The 25,096-nt window shown below is 40.0% G+C and overlaps 1 protein-coding gene across 1 annotated transcript in view; it reads right to left on the reverse strand.

The window, feature by feature from the left end:
- LOC137261067 (uncharacterized) overlaps positions 1-25,096 on the reverse strand; it is a 157,971-nt gene that overhangs the window by 78,022 nt on the left and 54,853 nt on the right. Inside the window, exons 2-3 of the mRNA XM_067798733.1 lie at positions 22,939-23,063; positions 15,178-15,587 (exon numbers count right to left, since the gene is read on the reverse strand). Of these exons, the coding sequence (XP_067654834.1) occupies positions 15,178-15,587; positions 22,939-23,063 (535 nt within the window). The remainder of the gene's footprint in view (positions 1-15,177; positions 15,588-22,938; positions 23,064-25,096) is intronic.

Raw genomic sequence — 25,096 nt, forward strand, 5'->3', positions numbered from 1 at the left:
CAAAGCGATAACTGCTTTCGGCAAATAAAAAAAAATGTGAGAGAGTGTAAACACAAGAGCTAGAGATGCCCAAGGGAAACCCTCAGTGTTGACTTTAACACTTGACATTGCAGCTTGTGATTTAGCGGCCCCAAGAACCTTTCCGGTAGTATCTCAACGAAGGATCGATTAGATTTAGATTAACGTAGTGCAAAGGAGGTTCCCTTGGGTCATGCGCTAAATGCCTTTTTGACTTCAGTCGAAGTCTCTCTCAACCTTTGAGACTTCTTAAACAATCTCGAATCATATTCTCTCAGGACGCAGGACTTTGGAATCTAACAGTTTTAACGTTCGGTAAAATCCCAAAAAGCAATACCGAAGCGCCTGTCTCTGTAAATAAAATAATCTTTACTAACCAAGTATAAAGACGTAAGTCCGCATTGCTTATGGGCCACGATGCGTGACAGACTCAAAATTCTTAAACATTCATTTAATATATGTTTCTGTTATTTATTCGTCTACAGGCTTTTTTCATGCCCAGCCATATTTTGTACCAAACATTTGATGCATTTTATTTACGCTCAACAATTTTGCAGATACCAAATAAATAGCAACATTTATTAATTTATATGGTCGACTTGCCCACTAATAATGTTAGGCAAAGTGAGTTTCCATGAAGAAGGTTTTAAACCCTTATATTCAATGTTCCAGTAATTATATGTAACTCTAAGAAAGGTAATATGCCAGTACATCATGGGGATAGGACCCAGTCCCTTAACGAGGGAGTCCTTTTACTATTGATAACCAAAGTGTCTTTAGTGACAGGAATTCGAGTGAAACCATAAATAGTGAACATGACGTGGGAATAAATGTGTCCCAGTGCAGGTTTACTTAATATCATTTAACTTAAATCCTGGTTTGTGCTGTCAGTTAATCTTTACATGCATGTATATTTTTTTCGTTAACTTTTCAATATTACATTGGTAAATAATTTAATCTGAAGTAGACAGTCTAGTATTGTACATTATGAGCAGCCCCTCTACGCAACTGGCTTACCATGACGGGCATCATGCAGTTATGCGAGACTGCGCACCCGATCCGTTAGTCGCCTATTGTGACATGTATGGGTTGCTGAAGACGCATTCTAACTCTCAATTCACGGTTGCCTACACATGTTGTCAGTGCGGTTTGACGTAATAGTAGGAACACTATATTTTTTCGTCGATCAATGTTAAACTGTTTTGGACCGTAATGGAAAGGGTATAATTGCAAATCGATTGCGGCGATTGGCGTAGGCCTCTGAAAAGTATGGGATCAAAGATCATCAACATTATTCTAAGCAGGTGTACAAGTTGAACCGGCACACACAAGCTCAAATATCCGCTATGTTCAGGCCTCGGACTCTAAAGGCTCTCATCGTCACCATGTCCTGACCCGCAGAATTTTCTAAGATCCTTTACTTTTGCATATACGGGGAGCTGACTCTCATCTCAAAAAGAGAAAGACCAACATTCTGTGTGATCACTTTCTAGCTAGGGATAATCTTCCTCAACCTTTCCCTCTTCAAGTTGGTTTAGTTTTGTTGAGGGTGAATATCACCACCGTTTGTCTTTATTGCTAAGCTCTTGTTGACCCGTGAAGGCCCAGGGTAGAATAGGCCTTCAGCAACCCATGCTTGCCATGAAAGGCGACTATGCTTGTCGTTAGAGGCGTCTAACGGGATCGGCTGGTCAGGCTTGCTGACTTGGTTGACACATGTCATCGGTTTCCAATTGTACAGATCGATGGTCATGCTGTTGATTATTTACAGACCGCTGCGATATAGCCGGAATATTGCTGAGTGCAGCGTAAAACCAAACTCACTCACTCACTGCTCGTGTATCACAATACATATGAATGAGCACTATCACCCAATTCTGTAATCCTGTATTGACGTGTGACCTTTAAGCATATCACTGTTAATTATAGAACACTTTGTTATTTCACATGCATTTCACTTTCTGGGTGGTTCCTGGTTAACAGTTCAGGTTTCACTTAAGAACGAACTGATTCACGAACACCAAAGCTATTCAAGTATTGACATCTCTGCTGCATCTACGCTCGTATGACCACATTCAGTTCTAAAGGCAGAAGACCGAAGAAACTATACTCTTCCAAAAGGGCAAGGGAACCTGAACTTTGAAGATTATTAGAAAGAACACCCATTGGGAAACGTTTCAATGACATTCATCTTGTGTATGCAGCATCATTTCACGTTATCACCACACGCGAACACAATACATGGGAAGCACGTGCAAAACGTGGGAACCTCCAGCACGTGGGGTGTCATTATGAACCTTGACGTTTTTCAGGCAGGTCGATAAATCACTGTTGACCATTTTTTTTGATAATTTGCTTGCATCGATATCTGTGCATGGTCAGGGTTTTCAGGGTGAAATCAGACACTGATTGGAAATTGTAAATCTGAAATGTTCATATCATACTCCAGTCACCTAACAAGGGGGATAACTGAACGAACCGCTTTGCTTTGAATGAATTCCATGTAGTGGTGCATTCTCAAAACATCCATTATTATTGTATCAACATTGATCCAATCCCATATATCTCCCAATGTCGACAATCGTGCATTGAAAGTACAGTTTCCCTACTATTTTTAGGAGCATATGAGTTTGAATTAGAAGTGTCATTTTGATGCAGCATGGAACCTGGAAGTGATGCAGATCTCAGAACCCGGAAGCGATGCAATCATAAAACCCGGAAGTAATGCAGGTCTTGTGAAACCCTTGAACAGGTGTGCATTGCCAACAAACCTAGATCTGTTTAACATTAATAAAGAAATTCGACCCGAAGACCAAATGTGACAGAAACACAGCGACCGTGCCAATTATGAATACAACGTCAAATCGGAAGATCAGTAGAACTGGCGAGGGACTAAGGGTTAACTTATCAGCTTGTAGTTGCAATTAAGGCGATAGTTCTTGAGATTTGGGGCATTTACAATCTAAAATTCTTGAACAACTATGGCCATGAAGAACTCGATTCTGATATCCCAAGAGCAGACAAAGAAAACTGGTAGGAACCGTATCTCCGGGCCATCGTGATGGAAATTGGGTCGAACTACTGCAATAATAATGCATTCTTTAGAGATTAATTCTACATCTTCCAGGGACCATGCCCTTTGGTCAAAGTCGTGAATATCAATGGATACCGTGCTACGCATCTAAGTAGACCGGCGTGAAACTGGGCCTTGTGACCGGAAGTAGGCCACGGGAACTTCAGAAATAGGGCACTCTATCCACACAGAAGATAAGCCTTATTATGGGTCCTTAACACGTCCCTTTAACGGAGAATAGAGGCGCGTTCAGACCCTGCTATCATTATCACCACAAAGTACAGGGACCGGGTCAATGCCCGTTTTGTATTATCTTGTAAGGACAGCAAGCGCCATCAGTTAGTATCTACGGCAAACACTTCTACAATTGTATATAACCTTGATTTCCTGTAAGATAAAACAATTTCCTCTTTCTCTTAACAAACAGTGGCGATTTGTACACCAGGAGAACGTGTACTCCCGTTGTGGTAATTTAAGGCATTACGGTTGATTATGTACTGAGGGAATCGCGAGACTGTCCAAAATTCACTGATTGCTAATTGTCGCCTTAAGCATCCCCATATCTGATTCCCGGCATAGCTCATTTGTCTTGATGTGATTTAAGTGATCTTGGCATGTGTGAGCTGCTGATGCTGACACGTCGTCATCGGCGCATCACCACTGACTCTTAAGTATCTTACCCTTCCTCGGAACATCAGAGGTGAAGTGCTTCTAACTAAATCTTCAGAGAAGACTGAAAAAGCGAGCTCCAGTAAAGGCCTCTGTGTTCTATAAGTAGCTCCCGCCATCTTGTGCTGACATGCAGTTAAAGGGATGTGACTGTCTGTTCAGTTGGTGTAAATAAAATGTTACAGTGCCAGTCTCATAACATTACCAAAGCGACAGCTTCAAGATCGGTGCACTTCTGCACTTCTGCTGAAGTGGTTAGTGCCAGAGAAGTACACGATGTTTCTCTGTGTAAATCATTACAATGAAATTGACAAAGAAATTTACGTTTAACAGTTACAAGCTGACAAGAATGAACATCCAGGTTGATAAGTCGGAAAAAGGTACACATGATTTACCAGGAATTTAACAAATATAGATTTTCTAAATTAGACCTTCGTGGACTATTTCCATGGTTTGTTTCAATATTTGGTCTCTACTTAGTGGGCAAACCGTTACATAAATAACACCGACAATGCCCTCTTTTCAATATGAGTGATTGCGAGTGACTGAGTTCGGTTTGGGCAATGTTCTAATGTTCTATCAATATGTCCCGTTGGTGGCACCAATCATAAGCACATAAAAAGGCAAGTCAATGTTCATCTAACAAAACTAGGGAGCGTGGTGCACATAAAAATATGGAACAGCATCTTTGATTAGTTTCACTTATGCGTTTAAATTTGGAACGTCCTCCACATAAGTAAGGGGGTTCAATTCGAATGGTCAGCTGCAAATGGTGTGAATGGGCAATGCGTGATTGGGTGCCGCCAGTGCAACATACGGGAATAAAATCGGCAACTGGTGTGTGTAGACCCTTAACAGACCTTCACATCACAAAAGGTCAATATGTCAACGCCAAACATTTTATTGCAAAAAACTCATTTTTTCATATTCTTCCTCTTTAAAACACTTCTCGACTTCTCAAGGTATAAAACACCAGGAAAAGTATGGAATCGAACCCATGTTCACGGCGTAATGAAGTGATGCTTCAACCCCAGATTAACCGCCTTAAAATTTACCATAAACAACTGCCTATATATTCGCCATAAACATTTGTTCTGATACACTGATTTTGGATTAGCATTACACAATTGTAAGAGAATTAAAAAAAATGGAGAAAGGTTTGTATGTAATACTTTCCTATGGTTCCGTCCCTCAGTAAAAAGCACTGAATGGGTAGTTGAAGGAAAGTGGTCGGTGTAGCGTACATGTGTTTTCCTAGAAAATCATTATGTCATAAATAAATTCTCTTCATGTCTCATTACCTTGAAATACACTCATCTCGTGTTGCCGGAAATTGTTACAGAGGCTAATTGGCACTCGAGAAAAGACCTTGAAATACCTATTACGCTTAAATCAGAAGAACTGTTCCTTCAACTAAAACACAGAAGGCTTAAGCATGTTATTTTAGCACTGACTGCATGTTTTCCACCAAATGTTTACAGCTTCCTTATTTCAGTAGTGGCATATTTTACGTGTTTTGGAAGTACCTGTGTTTTGTATTCATATGTAACTGGCATTATTTTGTTTCATACTTCTAACGCCTCATCAAACAGTATACAGACTACATGACAGAGGCGTGTACATAATCGCTATACCAGACAACCTTAATATTGACAATAATATAAACCTCATCCTCATCCTCATCCTCATCCTCATCCTAAACCTCAACGACCAGTTTTACCTATCCAACGGATGAGAAGGCTAATTTGCCAAAACAAAACAGATGTACAGGCTGCGAAAAAAATCATTTGAAAATATGCCCCCCAAAATTGGTCAAGGTAAACGTCAGTGCTGAAGTTTTATCACGGCAAGTATATATCAAGCTGTTTTGAGGAGACTATTAAGGCTGGATGGTGAATTTCTAAGAAGTGTTGTTCGCCGTCTTCAGGTGTGTCCCTCAGTCCTCCACTGAGAGAGAGAGAGAAAGAGAGAGAGAGAGAGAGAGAGAGAGCGAGCGTGTGTTTCTTCAAAGCAAAGTGGGGCAAAGATTAATAAAAACATATAATCCAGGCTGTCTTAAAATCGTCTTAGAGCAAATGAATCAGGGCAATGTATGGATATTGTAAAGTTGATTGTAGAGGCTTGAGACTGATTGTAACTAAGGCTGCTTTGTGCAAGCGGGCCTAGGTCTTCGACGTGACGAGCGAACGTATTAACACCTAGGCTACCCAACCGCCCCTTTAACCACTGGGCTTCCCAACCGCATCAAAGGTATCATGAATCGCAGCGTTAATTTAACCCTGATTTAAAAACAAAAACCGGTTCGATAATCTATCAAGACTGATGTCAGTGGAACATTTGCTACTAATTTTCATTCAGTAGTATTCACCGAAAGTGACTGCACAGTTCTGGGTGTTACTACAACCACGCCCTGATCACTACCAGAGAATATCAGTAGACAGAAATGGATACGCATACGATAACAGACTTTCTGTGACGTCTTTGGGGTGATATTTGTATGACTGTCACTATTATATGCCAACATATACCATGACGTTTTCTCTTATTGAAATATAATCCCAGGAAATTTGTTCCTTCCGTAAATAATATTTGGTAATAACGATCATTTTCCTCACAGAGCGTATGTCATTACTATCTGATATAAATAATAGTAATAGAATATATTCTTCTAGACACAATAATGATTTCATACACAAATCACTCCCACCATTGGATCGGAATTGCATGAATGAATGAGTACCATCAAACCTAATCACCTTTAGAAACGTGCGTACTGCGGTTTACGATAACACACACAGTAGTCTAAGGTAACTGAAGAACTTTATAATATCCTGAAATTCGTTAATCAGACCAAAATGTGAGAAAACTTAAATCTCCGGATAATCGATGTGAGACTGTATCTTCAAGAAACGTGGGTTGTCAGTCTTGATAGTCATGTTGAAACGTTTCCGGTGACTCTGTTGATTGTTTGATGGGAATTCTAGAGTTGTTGATGACAACTTCTGATTTGTTGCATAGAGCGACGTCTCCATGTAGGTTCTTACATATTATAAGTTGTTTACTCGTCACGTGGAGAGCAGGGGCTGATGTACCTACGGGCTCAGGGACCATAAACAAACTTCGAGCGTACATCAACCAGTGGGACAAATGAACAACGTGTTTATCTTATCGAACACCTCAATGATAATTTTGAACTGTTTGAAGCATGGGTATCGGATCGTACACTTCAGCTAAACTGGGTGAAGCAAATGATTCGAATCTTGCCTCTTACAGTTTTTCTCGCTGGTATTGTCATAGTAAAATCGCCGCAGTGTAATTACCCTTCTTAACATTCGCAGGGACATTGAACGCTTTGTCAAAATTTATTTATTGGAATGTGAGGCAAATCTTTCCATAGCCATTGCTAAATTTTGTACACGACACCAGAAAAACAGATTTAGAGTTATCTCACTTCTATCGATTTGCATTCGCGAAACATCGGTTATTTCCGTGCATCGTGCGTGATTCAAAGTTATTCGAGATAAGGAAGCACAAACACAGGGTTCCCACCTCGCAAGTGGGGTACATGGAAAATAATAGAAGTTCTTAATTTCATGAATAGGGAATTTGTGTGATCGGAGAGGACTGATTTGCTGTCTGCTTTCGCTGTTACGACCATTACCTTGTGAGATGGTCCTGAGGGTTGGAGAGCCAGTGAACATGGTTTCAGTGCCTGCTTGGTGCTTCAGTAGTCTGTTTATTTGATGGCAGGTTTGGATTTGCAGGCCAACGCAGTAAGTCAACGCTGTGGTGTTGTAAAAAGTCCATAGCAACCAGTGCAGAAATGGTGTTAGGGTGGAAGTGGAAATGTGCAGCCACTTGTCGTTGAGACATTCCGTCCCAGTCCCGTACACACACCCACCCCCATCCCCACGTCGCAGTCGCCGCGAAGCATCCCAATGGCCTCATCACATTGTCCTGACGTAGCCTTATCATGCAATGCGTTTCAATAGCCGTTTAATTGTTTGAACGATCGCAAAGGCAGTATTGTTGTGTTGCATTCATTTGTTCTTTTTATCTTTTCCGGAATGCACATACAACAATGTATTGCACGTGTCAAGGACGAAACCACTGACGTCACGTTACGTGGCACGTGCATTCTTGTTGGATACATGTCATTAATCTTTCAGTTTAAATCCTTATGTGTCTACACAGGTTTGATAGATTTAGATTTTAAATTTTTGTATGCACAGTTTCTTTATGTGCCTAGTATAGCTTAAAAGAATCGAAATCATTAGTTCAGTGAATGTCTGTTTGCACAATTCAGTTGTTTAAATGTGCACAAAGTTAAGCCATGTAAAGACCAGATAGAGAACACTCTGTATAAAGGTCACTTTATTGCTGTCACAGATATATAAGAGTTACTATTTCAGTACAGCGTTTATTCTAAGTATCGATATTGAAAAGATTCTAATATCGTATCAAGTAAGCTACCTTTGAAGTACGTCAGCGGAGAATTAGAAACACTTATTCTCACACAGTTCATCGCCACCAGCTATCTTGAGAAGAATAAAGAATTCGTATTTTTTAAACTGGAAAATTCCAAGATCGATTTCCTTCCAAGACCCGCTGCAAATAGAACCCCCACTAAGTGCTGAGCAGAAACGTGCTCTAAAATAATGATATACAACACCATGCAACCTTTACATAGACAAGGCGTTAAACACGTCTCAGACAAGCGTATTGATTTCCAAATAGCAACTTGATATTTACGTCTTCCTTAGATATAAACATGCTTCACAAAAATGAAACATGCAATTAAGCATGGGCCAGATCCGACCAGCTCACTGCCATTCCAGAGCGCATGTTCGAAATTACTACGCGCCGAGTGCCGACAGTATGTCTAACAACTGCCGATCCGTCCGCAAATCCGGAATCTACATATCCATGCTAATTGAATCCAAACATTACAATCGTAGTCAAAATAAAGTTACCTAATTTTAAACACTGCGACTCGGTCTATACGTGAAGGAACTCTGAAGATAATGTGCACCGACACATGCACGGGTGATGAAGAACCTGCTGGAGGCGATTGCAAACGCCGTAGGATAAAAACAGTTTTTTGCTTGGGCATGCTTCATTGTAACATATCTCAACCATCCTGAAAATGGAGTTCCGGGGTTGCGATCTCAGCCTTGCTACAATGACATTCATGCTGCCGGCTCTAAGAGATGGGGCGTGGCGGACGCTGTCGTGTACACCTTACGTGTTGATGGTGCACTTGGGTTCTATCGGAATTTTTAAACATGCTGTTTATCCCATTAGTTTTGAGTTCTCAGAGTGCAAGTTTTCCTAATTAAAGCAAAGAGGGATTGGCTGTAGTGTGGATATATATGTTTCTGCGGATGAGATAGGATGAAGAAGACGTCAGTGATCCCCACAGGCGGTCAAACTCTTCCGTTTTCGAGATGGGAAAGATAACATGGATTACTTGCTAATTTTGTTTTTGAAATTATAACTGAAAATTGGAAAGGGCTAGCTGAAAACATAACGACTATATCAATGATTACTACCTATCAAGCGAGCGTTTTCATCTCCAATCAACATTCTTGAAACACATTTCTTCATCGGGTCTCAACAGCACTCAAATGATGGAAATGATAGCGTTTAAGGTCATTATTAATTTTGTTGATTAAGCTGAACATCCATACTATCTGGTAATGACAAACGCATCCGTGATTTCGGTTGGGTTTTTTTTGTTTGTTTTTTTTTGTTTTGTTTTTTGTTTGATTTTTTTGTTCGTGACTTTTTTATGATTTGTGTGTTTCTATTTTTATTTGTTTACTTGTTTTGTTGTTTGCTTTCGCTGTTTTACCTGAGGGGGTGTTGGAGTTTTTTTCGGGCTTATTTGTTTGTAGGATGGAACTTTTAAAATCACTTTCCGCTGTGAGAAAATATTCAGACACTGCTGGTGTGATGCAGGATTTGCAATGCCATTTTTCCACTAAGGGCATCTTGAGGCCAGACTATGCTCAACGCATTTACACACCGCCCCTAGTCTCATCCTACACTTTCTTCAACCGTTATTTTTTATTCAATAAATAATTAACAAGGTAAATTTTACTCCCTCTCAATCAGTCAGCAGCTATACACATTCATGTAAAGACCATGTCCTGTAAACCAGATTCATACTTAAACATATTAGATATATTTACATTTTCTCTCATCCTTTTAGTTTCTTTTGACTTGCTTAAGATGCAGTCATCAAATCAGCGCCGTCGATGACAAGATGCTATTGAGACAAAGATCCCCACTCGTGTCATAACTCCCCGACTCCAGCGTACACAAATGTATGTTTCGACTAACATACTCTGAGAAACGTTCCTGTATGCGAAGATAATCTTTAGAAAATATATTATCACAATCGACATCCTTGCAGTAATATTACTGGACATACCATTTCTTAACATGTGTGATCCAAATGTAACTGAGGTACGAGACGGTATGCTGATGCAGTGCGCATATGGAAACTGAGACCAGTCGAAAAGCTTGCTTCAAAGCTTAATTTTGTAGAAACATGGCGTTAAAGGCCATCCATAAAAATACATGATGTCAAGAAGTAAGGTTGCGTGGGCACTACATATACATAAATATTTTAATGATGGAAGCTGAACTTTTGTGTTTTGCGTATTTTCTGTATTGCAACTGAGACGGCTTATTCGACTGTTATTCGAGGGTGGGTGGGTGGTGGGTGGGTGGGTAGGGAAGGGAGGGGGAGGGGTGTTGTTATAGCCGTAACGTTTCAGTTGACATTTCAGTAATGAAATGAACAACAAGAGAAATCGGTTTGAAACATGATTATTTGTGTTTTTAGTATGGTGAACTACATGCGACACTAAATATGGCAAGGTCGTATTGTTGTCAGTCATCAGGCCTTACATCGAGATGAAATGGTGAGCTAAAAAAAACCAAATACCTAAAAGACGAAGATTATCGCCGCCGCATCAGCGTCTTCATCATCATCATCATCATCATCATCATCATCATCATCATCATCATGAACGACGACAACAACAACCATACCGGGTTAATTCGTCAATAGGCTCTCTAGATGTTAGATAGCCGGGGCATAAGATCGGTTTCCAGTTTTGCCCATTTACTAACATCATCATCATCATCATCACCATCATCATCACCATGCTCGTGCTCATGAGCGTGGGTGTGCTCCAACATTTCAACCACTCACCCCGACGGTAAGCAACGGCAATATTAGGGTAAGCGAGTTTCAAAGTGGTATCTTCTTATGGAGAGAAATAAATATGAGTGATGGAGATGGGTTTCAGCTTTTAACACATAGTATGTTTTACCCCAGATGTCAGTAGGTTGGAGAACACCAATGGTCTTAGAAACCATGCATACGGTTGGATTCGAACATGAGCGAACACATTAACCCAGACATTGACCGCTTGATTGCGTTACTGCCCATTTAAAGAGAATGAAAACGATATTAGAGAAATATTAGAGAAATATATTTAGAGAAGGGACGGTCCTATTGTTCTTTAAGCTACGGAAGATATCAGGGCTTGAGAAGACAACTCTAGCCTGTCGTGATAATGTTTCTCTGGACAGTCCCGCGTGTACCCTCATGGGGTCTGTCAATTATGTATATCTGGTAACGTCAGTACCGACGTCACGTCACCATCCTTCATATCTATTTGATGCATGCTCAACTACATCAGCAAGTGGCACGTGTTATGCGTGCAGTCGCTGAAACCAGGCACAACGGGTACTGATTGGACCTTTGACCTGTAAGCTGCCACACGCTATCTAAACAGGATTGGCTTTGAGACTTTGGGAAACGAATATATATATATATATATATATATATATATATATATATATATATATATATATATATATATATATATATATATATATATATATATATATATATATATATATATATATAGGGACTCAGTCTCGTTTCTGATATTCGATGCCCACTATATCAATCAAAACGAGAAAGGAAGCCATATTGGTAAGCTTTCGTCCAAAAGGAGGTAGCGGAGATTTGCGAAGTATGCAGTTCTTAGATGTTGGATTATTATTTGCAAGTGGTTTAAAAGAGAATATGGGATTTGGTTGATGCATGCTATCGCTTCCCAACTGGTTGGTTGGATGTTGTCTACGCACAACAATGTTCCAGCTATATAGCGGTAGTCTGTACATAATCGACCCTGGATCAATCCAGTGATCAACAGCATGAGCATCGATGTACACGTGGGATACGAAGTCACCCACGTCAGCAAGTCTGACCACCCGATCCCGTTAGTCGCCGCTAACGACAAGCATGGGCTACTGAAGACCAATTCTACCCCTGATCTTCATAAGTCCCATCACAATTGAAAGGATCAGTGTTCGTGACATTCATCAGTTCCCTTGTATCTTCTTTATACAGTGGAAGCTGTCTAAGCCGGCACTCATTAGGACTGAAGAAATAATCCTGTTTAGACAATGCGCCGGATTGTAGAGCTGATGATACAAGCACAAGCCACGGACGAGACTTAGATTTGACGCCAATGTTGGTATCTTGTCGGGATGGATACATGCCTGTTTTGACAGCCTCCTCTGTATTTCTTACCATTATGTTTCAAGTTCGTGACGTGCTCATAAGTTAACAGTTAATATGTTTGATATATCACACACAAGAAATGCCATTTTGTCAAAGAATCACTTTTGGCAAGACCTGAAAAAGAACTAACGTGTTATTCTTCAAAAATGTTCGCAAGCAATACTCTGGAGATGCACTGGTATCGTTTTTGTCAAAAAGATGTTCTTACTTCAAAAATGAATTAAAAATACAAACTTTAACATTATGCCTTCTAAACAGGCACTACCTTTACTTCCTATAACTAAATGTAAATTAATATTTCCCCAAGGACATTTTCCACGAAGAATTCATACCAAAGTGTATTTTTCTTTGTGCCTTCCCGTCGAATAAATACTAGCTATAACTGCTGTTCCTCTGCAGTATGTTCTTATAAGCCAAAATGCTACTTTCTAGGAACTATCGAAAAACAGCTCTAAAAATCCATTTGCACTAAAAACAGCATCTCGGGAGAATGAACGTAAATAAACAGTAAATCAACCTAGTCAGACAGGCTCTAACTAAGGCTATTTCTTAGTGCAGAATGTTTTCATATCACCTTCGATTTACCACTCAAATTACCTTCCAAGGGACAGACAAATCGACGATGTAAATAATCCAGTCTCAAGTATTACACTTTCCGGTTTATTGCCGCCATTAAACAAGATTCGGCTAAAGTTCCAAATTGCTTGATGTATCATGTTTGAATTTGAAAGTGGTATATTGATGTTCCAGTATATTCCGTTTTGAAGTTGATATTCTGTACAAAACCCCATTGACGTATTAATGTCCCTTGTCATGTTCCATGTTCGTAAACGCACGCTACTACAAATCATGTTATATTTTTGCAAACTATGGAATATGATGGAAGAATATTGCATAGGATAACTTCTGTTAAATGGTTCCAAAATAGTCGATTCCTGGCAATTAGAATCAAATTCTCCTCACTACTTTAAATGCATGCAAGTTCAAGAACTTTTAGCTGTTCATAATTTGAAGACGTTCCTAAGCGTCCTACAGAACTGTCTTGGCGAAAAGTCTATTTATCCTCGACATCCGAATATATTTATTTCATTTTCTCAAAATATCCGAAAAAAAAACAGTCAGACCCATTGCTTCACTGGTAAAGAGTCTATATTGTCGACTGGAGATATGACGAATACCTCAATAAATATACAGACTTATCATATGCATGTCATATAAGGTTATTACATACATATATGTATAGAACGCAGTTCGTGATGTTGATCACGCCAGTCATCACGTAGCCTATCTGAGCCAGCAATGGCAGAGAATGAACTAGAAGCATGGCGCGAGTAGCGCCTGATATTGTGTATTTAAAGAGATTTTAAAAGCTACAGAACAGATAACCACTGGTTTGCTCTTCGAATGGCGTATTTACAGGCTCAGTAACATTAAGGAAAACTGTGTGTAGGGAGCCTGATATCGTCTTAGCTTGTTTGCACGGGTCGCTTCTACAGTGGGTGGGGTTTTACGTAATTCGTCTTGAAAACAGCCCTAAGACACACGAATCGAAAAAGAAACTGCATACTGACTAAATTTCGTGAGGCGATTTCATGACATTTGAAACGAGTAAAGGGTCTGCATACTGACTGAAACACGTGAGGCGTTTTCATAACATTTGAAACGAGTAAAGAGCGTACACGAGAAGAGATTGCACGAAAACTTACAAGGGGGCAAATTTCATGAAAACGTAAGAGGGTGAAGAGAGGCAACGGAACCGAATAAAGAGACAACTGAACTGCGAGAAAAGATTTCATGAAAACTTTAAGGGATAAAGAGACCGCATGACAAGTGTGAAACTACTGCATGAGGGATGAACCTGAAAAGGGTGAAGACTGCATGAAAACTGAAAAGGGTGAAGCGACTGCATGAAATGTTAAAAGTGAATGTGAAGACTGCATGAAAACTTTAAGATGAAAAGAGACGTCTTGGCCAGTTAACGGAATGAAAACACGGCTACTTTTATGGTACAAGTGTAGGTTCAAATAGTACGTGTCTAGCATTGTTTTCACGTTTGGGGACGAACGCTGACCAACCCGTAATGAAATTCAGTTAACAATAGGATGTGTATGGTCTACGAAAAGAATGTAGCCCATTTGCCATCACACGACGCATGTGTCGACACTCAAATCACCACATTCTATATCCAGGTGATAAAACACGGGGTTCATGTGTCGTTTCTCATGGTCAGCTTGATATCATCCTTACGCACGTAATCATCAGATCAAGAAAACACCAGTTTTACGTTCTTTACGTATGTTCTAACGTACCTCCCAGTTTCCATAGGTGTAAATTATGTACCAACAAGATAAGATCCAGCTGAAATATAGATTCACGACACACTACTAACACATTGTGTATGTGCCATTCTGTAAATACAATATCAAAGTATCGAATACCAGCTGTTAAAGAGTATCTGAGTCATAGTCTCTCCCTTACAATATGTTTGAATTCTCAATGCCTAGAACCTTTTTATTTAACCTTATTCAAGGATTTTAATATATTTGTAAACATTTAGAAGGCTAACGATAATTATAGTTATCGATAGTTTTCGAAAATAATCGAAAATAATCATTAAGCTAGCATATTAGTGAAATCCATTTGCACGGTACTGATAGAACAAGAAACATAATCAGAGCATCCTGTCGTGTTCAAGAGACGCAACTCTGAACTGCAAATGTTCCCGTGCAATCATTCCAGCCCAAATAAACATCAAAGCATGTAAATCGATAAAAGTGCTTAATGCTGTAAAGGAAATTATGCTTACCTCTATTAGGAGAATAGATAGCACACAAAGACTGGCATAATGGAGTTTATGGGCGATTTGAGTCGCCCGAGAGTGTTCATCGTGGTGCTGCTTGTATCCGGCAGAAGTCACGTGATCACTGATTGTACTGTCATTGGATATGTTAAAGCTCCCGTAATTTCCCTCTGTGAAATAAGCACCTTGTGTTTCCCGCCTTTCGCGAGCGCCCCCTGTACGGTTGGAGTCATTTCCTATGTTGAGGTATTCCGCGGCCGTGGTGTTTACGTCGGAAGTCCACATGATCCTAGCTGCTACTATCCTGTTATAGAAAGCATCCACGTCAATATAACCTGGAGAGAACTCTCTTGGGTATTTGTTTCGTATGTTATCCACGAAACCTTTAGTCCGATCGGCATTGGTCCTCAGAGTCTCTGGAAAACAAAAAAGACATCTTATTCATCATCTTTATTGATTTTGATGGGCGGTAGGGTAGCCTAGTGGTTAAAGAGCCGACTCGTCACGCCGAAGACACTGGTTCGATTCCCCACATGGGTATATTGTGTAAAACCCGTTTCTGGTGTTCCCAGCTGTGATATTTGCTGACAAATCCCTAAAACCGACGTAAAACTAAACTCACTCACTCACTCACTACACATTTGGACATCGTAAAAGGACATTTGGACTTCAGCAGACTTGTGGTTTGTTTTTTTTCTTTTGAATTTTTTTTCAAGAGTTTTGTATATTTTTATTTGTGGGCAGAAATGTGGTCCTGAATCCAAGATTCGTTCCATAATAATACATTTGAATGAATACTGCTTGACGACACATGCAATAAAAACATGAAATAAAACCAATGATTGATTGCATGATTAAACGTTCGCGTGGCTGTAAAAGCCACGCCACATGCATTTGGTATTTATCTTCGTCGGGCTCCTGGTCTAGTAGAGTGAGTGAGTGAGTGAATTCGTTTTTCGCCGCACTCGGCAATATTCCATCTATACAACGGCGGTCTGGAAATAACCGAGTCTGGATCAGTCAATCACGTGATCAACAGCATCAGCATCGATCTGTGCAATTCGGTTACGATGACATGTGTCAACCAAGTAAGCGAGCCTGACCACCCGACTCCGTTAGTCGCCTCCTATGACAAGCATTGGTTACTAATCAATTCTAACCCGAATCGTCACGGGTTGGTCTACTGGAAACGGTGTCAGTGATTTGATCCCTTCAACACGTCCTTCCAAAGTACATAAAATGCAAAAGAAGCACGGATCAAGTATACTGTGCTTCAGAGGGTTAAAGGGCATCTCAGTGGGTTAATATAAATAAAACCGACATTAATTCGGAGAAATGAAAGATTGTGTGGCATATATATACGCATACCAATATTAAGTTCATTCCACTATTTGACAACCTGAGTTGGGTCAGTTGAGTACCTGTATGAGACGCCTGCGCAATGAGTATCCACGAGTTTCAGTTGAAAATGAGTGAGTGAGTGAGTTATTATTTAGCCTTACATCGGCAATATTTTAGCCATATCGTCACGACAGTCGAAAATGAATCGTGGCGTAGAAAACATGGCGTGGACACATCTCTTTTTAAGTGCAATAATCTTTGAACGTGACATTATCTTACCTCACATTTCGTAAGGAATTGTTTTTCTGTTTAACGCCGTATTCAGCTTTTTTTTCAGCTATATGTCTGTTAAAAACCACGTCTGGACTACACAATCGAGTGATCAACAGCATGAACATCGATATACGCAGTTGGCATGACATGTATCAACCTCGTAAACGAGTCTGACCACCCGATCCCTCTTGCGACAAGTATGGGTGACTGAAAACTTCACTGGTATTTCATCATGAAATTAGCAACAAAATGAGAATTCGATCAACCACCACCCTTCTACTTTATAAAAAAGCTAGCTGTTTCTTCCAACTGCCCCCAGCTGAATACCTTTCGTGCCTGACTTGAAGGAAGCTCATTTAACAGTCTTCAGTTTAAACACACGGATTATACCCTTGGGTAGTATGGTGATTGATATTTGCAGTAACGTTCCCCAAGACAACGCTTTCTCCGGATATTCGTGATATAGATAAACCATAAACAAGAAAGTCCAACTTTCTGATAAAATCTTGCGTCCGGTGATGCCCCAAGAGTACTCAGTCAGTTGATCCAAACAGTGTTATTACTTTTATTCTTAGACCTAGTAACAATTTTCTAATCTGAACTGCTTTGATATTGAAGCCTACTTTGCAAATTTCTTTGAAAGTAATTAATAACTAAAGAGACATGTTGTTGTCTTGGTCACTAAAGCAGGTACATTATAAGTTGTTCACTGGTCCCTCGGGGAACATAGGTTGGTGTACCCTCGATGTTTGCTTATGTTCCCTGAGCCCACGAGGGGAACACAAAAAACATCGATATCGTGGGTACATCAACCCATGCGCACCGAGGACCAGTGAACAACCTACTTATCTTAGCGAACACTTCTGTGTTAATAATTCTGTGTAGTTTGAAGCATGGGTACAAGACTTTGCTATCTTTCGCAGACAAGAGATAGTGTTATCTCCCTTGTATCGATATGCATTCGCAAAACATCGGTAATTTCCGTACATCATACCTGATTCAACGTTATTCGAGATAAAGAATTACTACCACGAAGTACCAAATGAGTTCAACATTCCCAAAGGAGTGCATAAAAAATGTTGCTCGCTTCTAAGCTGGGTACAGTGAAAATAAATTAAATAGAAGAGCGCTCAGCCAATCAGAGAGCAACATTTATGTGTGAGCTAAGATAAAACACAATGTATTTGACACTGGTTCTGGGGTGAAAGAAACATTCCTCAGCATCCCCTAACAAATCTGTAACTTGTTGTAATTATGCCTCATCGATGGTAATGCATTCCAGTGAGTTCATTCGTTATCTGTTGCAATTTCTCAGCGAATGGGCAATTCAAACGTGACATTCCGCAATCTGTACATGCGTTGTAATGCCTAGAACACCCATGGGTGAGGCTCCGCAAAGTGAACAGGCATCACTTTGATAGCAGCAAGACAAAGCTTTTGGAAACCAGGCATCGGCTAGAAACACTGATCACTGCAGCAACATTGTATCAACATTTTTGCCGTAACTGAGCGAACCATGCTATTTTTAACTCAGATCGAAATACACCTCTGCTCGCGTTGTCATTTCAGACAACGCAACCAGTTATTAGCACCTAACTACCAGAACTGGCCACCGATAAACAGAGCCAACTGCCGATAATTCGCTGCTGTGACGTACATGTAGTGTTATGACGTCAGACAGGCACTATAAATCCCATTTCCGGGGATAAATTTCATGATTATCACATTTCAGGTGATTATTGACGGGAGGTGTATACTGCCCAACATGTTTTACCAGTGTTAGTGGCAGCCTGTGTATGCATTAGCGGGTGTTATTAGTCCTGAAACGAGGTAATTTAGCGTCATAACCTCGAGATTGTCAATTGGGATGGGAAAATCACCCTGTTTGCTATCATTTTCAACGATTTCTTTGGACAATACTCACATGGTTTGATACAAAAAGAACGTGACAAAACGTGACAAAAACATAAACATTTTGATAATTTAAAACATATCAGGATTTCTTTAATGGCTGTTATTATGTTCATGATCAATGCAAGTGAAATCCGTTTTTGTTATATGTCAGATTATATGAATACTTTTTATGGTTAGGTGAATTTTAAAGGAGTAATTATTACTGTAGGTATACCGTCATAAATCGAACACTGGCCAATGTGGTGGTGTCCATATTATTGTCGTTGAACGAATGTTTGTTTTGTTTCTTGGGTTGCTGTCCTTAAATTTTCGCATCTGGAAGCTGACAATCAAGAGATAAACTACATGTGAATCGACCTACGCAATACGGATACAGTGACATGTGTGAACCAAGTCAGCTTGACCACCCAACACCGTTAGTCGCCTCTCACAAATACTAGTTCGAACCCTGTTCTTCACGGGTTTCAACGAAAGTATACTACTTAAATTTACGAACAATATATTAAAATGTGTGAAAGAGAGCTTAGAAACTTAGAAATGTTGTGGTGTTTAACGACGTAAGCAGCAGTGTTCAATGTTCAATGTTCAATTCAACCATGTCAGCGAGCCTGACCCATTACGACAAGCTTTGGTTGCTGAAGACAATTCAAAAGCGCAATTTAAAAGCTGTCTACCTCTGCCTCGATCGGTTTAGCAATAAGTATCTAGAGTGGCTAGGAAATGCCCTAAATGCACCAGTAGTCACGTAACAACGTGATAAATAAACCAGACAACTTGATTCACTTGAAACAAAACAGCCCCGACATGAACGCTTACAAATGTCACGATGGACCTAAATACTACTGGACAGGTCATGCTTAAATCGACGTCTACCACTCCCGATCTCCGTCTTCATTGTGGATGCAGTGTTTTCGTTTGGTTTTGGAATTAGCGGCTCATCAAACATTCAGTGTGAGGACGGTTGGTATCACTACGGGTCGCCAATTCCAGAAGTTGCTATATTGAACCGGTTTTCACCGCTTCCAAATAACGGTAATGAGACTCTGTGCCAAGCTGTTATGAACTCACCAAATCGCCAGTTGCGCTGCAGCAATCAATACTAATTTGTCATGTCCAATACGGTTCAAGTCAATTTTCGTATGAACCAAATGTGAATTAATGTGAATTATTTCATACGAGTATAAAGGGAAATTTTCATTGAGATGCTTTGAAAAGGACATACATGGCAAAATGTCCTGTTTACTAATTTAAATAAATTTAATTTCCCATCCATTTAAATGACATTGAGGTCTACAGAAAGAATTAAACATAGCCACTTTTTGGACTTCAGCAGCGAATCATGACATTGCAATTCAGTGATAAATGATACAATCGCGAGATACAAGATGCAAAATGGATTCACATACATCACGTAATTAGATTAAAATATAATAAACGTCACATGATCTGTGCTACTATGTCAGGCTAACGTGCAATAAAGATTAGCCGTGTTATAATTATCTTCAATGCATTTATTGTACGCCCGGTGGTATCTGCCCCATCTGCAACGACCAGGCAACGTGAACCCGTCGTGCGCATCAACAGCACAGCGTAGTGCCTGTCCCCAGCAGAAGGGATGGTGCTGACCCAACGAACAACATCGTCGTTGATAACGAAGACGTTTTACACATTCAAGTTGATGAATACAGGCTGATACTCTGTGCGCGCGTTGGCTGGTCAATCAAGTACCAAATACATCAACTCACTGATTAAACTGGCAAGAAAATTCATCTTCATGCAGCTTCATTCAGAAAGTCTATAATAAGACATTGGGGATTCTGTGTTTTTTCAATGAATATCTTTTTCAAGAACGTATAGGACTAGGGCAAGGTTCGAAATACAGGCGCTAGTGTATAGTTAAACTGCGGGAGACCATCTGAGACTTGATATGAAGAGTGAAGTTGCAACTGAACTGATTTTATGAATACATATAGCTGTATTCTGGGTGACGCTGTCTCGCATGTGATAAGAACTCACTCAAGATTTTTCATATTCATATTCTAAAATTATGAGAATATAATTGGGCCTTCCATGCATTCTTCTTTTCTGTTTTGTGACTGTTTGCTCAGTGATTGAGTGGGTGTTTGGGTGAGTCAGTGAGGGAATGAGTTAGTGGGGCGAATGGGTGAGTAGGTAGGTATGTGGGTGTGTGTGGGATTTTACGCCTTTTTGAATAATAACAAGGAGGGGCTTCAGAATGACCAGGGAACGCGTAACAGTCCCATGGCATCTATTACCTTTAAAAGATTCGGCTTGCAATGTAAGCTGGGTTTGGTAGCTTTGAAAAATGACACCATGATAAGATCGTCTCATTACAACTGCTTAAGCACCATGTTCAAATCCGCTACTTTTATCAATAAATAACTCTGTAAAACAACAGGAAAACCAATTGATACATCTCCCGTTAAAATACTTGAGTGGGCTGAGTAGCTAGAGAGATGGGCTGTACAACAATGGCGTTACCAAATACCTACAGAGGAATCGAATCGGCCCAGATTTGGATACACAGGTCACGGAGAAGGTTTGTAGCGGGCAAAAGGCGACAGTTCTTGACCATTACCCGTACGAAGGCTAGATGTGGGGCTGTATTACACAGACGAACCGATCATTTTATTATTGTGATAAAACGCTGGCCAGAGATATGGTGATATATCCAGTCGTTGCTCTATTCACAAGAACAATCGGTAGAATTTTGAACTGTAAATATGCAGTATACGAGAACTTGGACTTCTGGAAGAGACGTTACCAAAAGCGCTAGTCTCGTGGCCCTGTGAGCTTCAGATGCGGAGATCCAGCCCACCTGTGACCGGGCGTAAAGACCTCGTAGTTGACTTTGCGGGCAGACTCTTTCGGTGTTGTCACAACCCCTAGTGTACAGTACACAACCCTGTACACTTACAAGAACGCACGGATCCGTTGGTGTATGACACATAAACACCCAGTTGCGGGAACAGCAACGTGCAATAAGCATGGACAAAGCTCTGTTACTATGTGTACCAGTCCATCCAGCTGTGAATGGTTACCTCGTCAGGATGGGAAAGTAAAATCAGTGACATCACTCCCCATGGAGTTGAGATACGATGTTCCGCTGACATGGATCGAGATCCAGTGATCGAGAGAAAAAACATGTACTAGCTGCGTGGATATGTGCGCTATATAAATACCCCATGATAATGATGGCCACCACCCGCCAATACGACCAAGACTGGCGGAAATTTCTGCTGTAATAGTGAGCGACACTGTGGGGAACAATAAGAACGTTGGTTGACAGTGCGCCATCAAGGTGTTGTAATTGCACCTCCCGACACCTTGAATGCATCAGATATTGATCTTCATCCCGAAATACCGTTTACAGACATTTATCGTCATCACATCTTCAGTATATTTGCATATGCTCCTTTATTTTTTACCCTCAGTATCACGCCGCCGTCACGAATTGCGTTTCCATATGTGCTATCTTAAGGATATCACAAAAGTAAGAGACGTTATTCAAAGCCATGTTTCTTTTTATCCGTCATGCTAAGTGTTTTTAAGTCTGATTTGTTATCTGTAGATGTAGCTCCCAAATGGAATCTTTTAATCACCATTTTATGAAACTAAGCATCGAATTAGCTATAAACAAGGAGAAGAAACATGCATTCCAGTTTAGTTGAAATTTAACTTTTGTTCAATTTTATCGTGTACATTTTACCATAACCCATTTATGAAACAATGTGTAGCATGTTATCTCTGGTTTGGTAATTTAGATAGATAGATAGATAGATAGATAGATAGATAGATAGATAGATAGATAGATAGATAGATAGATAGATAGATAGATAGATAGATAGATAGATAGATAGATAGATAGATAGATAGATGTCGGTTCACTGGTGTCTGTATATATGTGTGTAAAAAGCAAAGTTATGGACTTTCAACGGTCACATATCTAAGCTATTGATCGGAAGTTTGTAGCTATTTTCAAATTGTAGAAGTGCTGAATATGGGCCACAACAGATTATTTAGGGGATAAGATCTCGCCATCTTATGACATCTTCAGTTGAAAATAAAACGTATGATACAATCTCCTTTTTTTGCGTCCTTGGATGATAACGCAGAAATCTCCGAGTATCTATAGCATCAGCTTGTCTCATAGCGTTATAGTGAACATGGGTGTCAAAGATTAAACTATTAAAGGAAATTTGAAGCAGGTGGTCTTACTTTTAACACTGTACAGATCTAGAATAAGCTCCCCGATGACGAGGGCGCAGTCGGTGATGGTCAGGATGATGACGAAGATGACGATGTATTTGCTGTGCAGGATCTTCTCGCCCTTCTTACGAAATCTGGAAAAGACAACACAAAATATAAGGCGGGTGTGGCAAACGTCGTGTCCAGTTTCAACGGGGCGATGGGTGGCCTAGTGGTTAAAGTGTTCTCTCGTCACGTCGAAGATCCGGGTTCGATTCCCGACATGGGTACAATGTGTGAAGCCAGTTTCTCGTGTCCCCTGTCGTGACATTGCTAGAATATTGCTGAAATTTGCGGCGTAAAACCAAACTCTATCACTCACACAAATTCAATGCGCTTACATTGCCATGTGTGAGCGGACATTTGGTTTGTGTTTGTGTGTGTGTTTGAGCGTATGCGTGTGTGTATTTTTACTTGTATTATGGCATATAATTATGTGATTATATCGATTTTTGCAGAGCCGGTCTTCCGAATCGAATGAATCGAGGCTACCAAGTCCTTTTTTGTCTCCTGAATGCCGAACGCAAGGCAAGGTAACAATAGGTATCATACTTAAAATAACGTCTTTCAGTTAAAGGCGAACAGGAATTGAAGAACCTACCTTCTGCATTCCGAGCAGATTAGGCCGTAAAGGTGGTCGCTCAAAACACAAAGCATGCCTTTGCAAAACACAAAGACAACCTAACATCCGAACTGGGAAAATGCTTAAACGCATTAAAACTTTTGAAAAAAAGGTTTGTTTGTTCTTGGGGTTTTTAAACCCAAACAAACATACCTTCGAAAAAATTACACAGTTTCAAGATTTTATCATCTGATTATAGTTTTGAGATCTTTCGCTAAACAGTTACCGTATATTTCCCTCCTCAGTATAATTCACAGTACGCTACCTTTCTGTACATTAAGGTACGTTAAATTACATTAGATTTGGTTTCATAACTTTACCTTCCGTTTGCAATCATTACTTTCCGTGAAATTAGATAGTGTTGTCTTATGTTACCTCACATCACAGAACGTCACGTTGTATCTCTTTACGATAATGTTCTTTACGTTACATTAAGTTTCCTTAGAACACAACATACTCCATACTTAATTTTACATTACGTTACTATGTGTTATCACAGGTCATATGACGTTACGTTGGTTTGCTTCGATTTAGGACCCTTAACGTTACGTTACATTATGTTACCTTCTATTTCCCTACGACACATACCGTTACGTTACATTATGTTACCTTATATTTCCCTACGACACAGAAGGTTAGTTATATCACGTTACCTTGCATTACCTCAAATCACAAACCGTTACGTTACGTATTCTCACGTCACATATAAGGCTTGCATTATTGAGTTACAAAACAACAGTAAACATTGGCTTTATTTACTAAATGCTTATGTGGCCATTGCCCTAAATCAAATAAACATGGCTCTCAATATCTTCAATAAGAGACCTCGTTCCTGTAAGAGATCTGCCTGCCTAGGCTACAACCACAGTTCATCAAACTCATATCAATTACTGTTGACAGGCAAATATTACCACAGGGAGCCAACAGAAAACCGAACACAAAATACAAGTGAAATCGAAGTCGGTCCATTTAGACAGAAAATCACAACCATTTTTGTTCTGACTTCTACGAACTCTGGCAGTACGGAAAAGTTTCAGAACATTTTATAGCCTCTGAAGTCATCGTAAATCGGGAGGTTGTAAAGAGTTAATTGAATAGCAACGTATGACGCAGAGCTGTGTATTTCTCCCCGATTTTCCCTCGCCACAAAATGCTCTGAGCTGGTTGTAAAGTCTAAAGAATGTTAACGAAGAGAGACAATCTATGAGTATGCATGCCCATTCGCACGGCTACCTAACCAGAAACCTTGTTTTTTTTAGGTCAGGTAATTTCCGAAATTGTTCAATAAGCATGTGGCGTAATCAGCTTTAACAGGATTATGACGTCAAGCAATAGACGTTTTAGACACCTGAAGGAGTATGGCGACTTAGCAAAGGATTTCAGAATATCATAATATTATCGACAATTGTATGCAATATTTCACGAACGGAACAATTCACAGAAACGTTCCCGGTCTTGGGTAAATATAATGGAATCACACTGGGAATGTTCACATTCTAAAATAAA

Source organism: Haliotis asinina, chromosome 14 (genome assembly GCF_037392515.1).
Source record: "Haliotis asinina isolate JCU_RB_2024 chromosome 14, JCU_Hal_asi_v2, whole genome shotgun sequence".
Classification (NCBI taxonomy): domain Eukaryota; kingdom Metazoa; phylum Mollusca; class Gastropoda; order Lepetellida; family Haliotidae; genus Haliotis; species Haliotis asinina.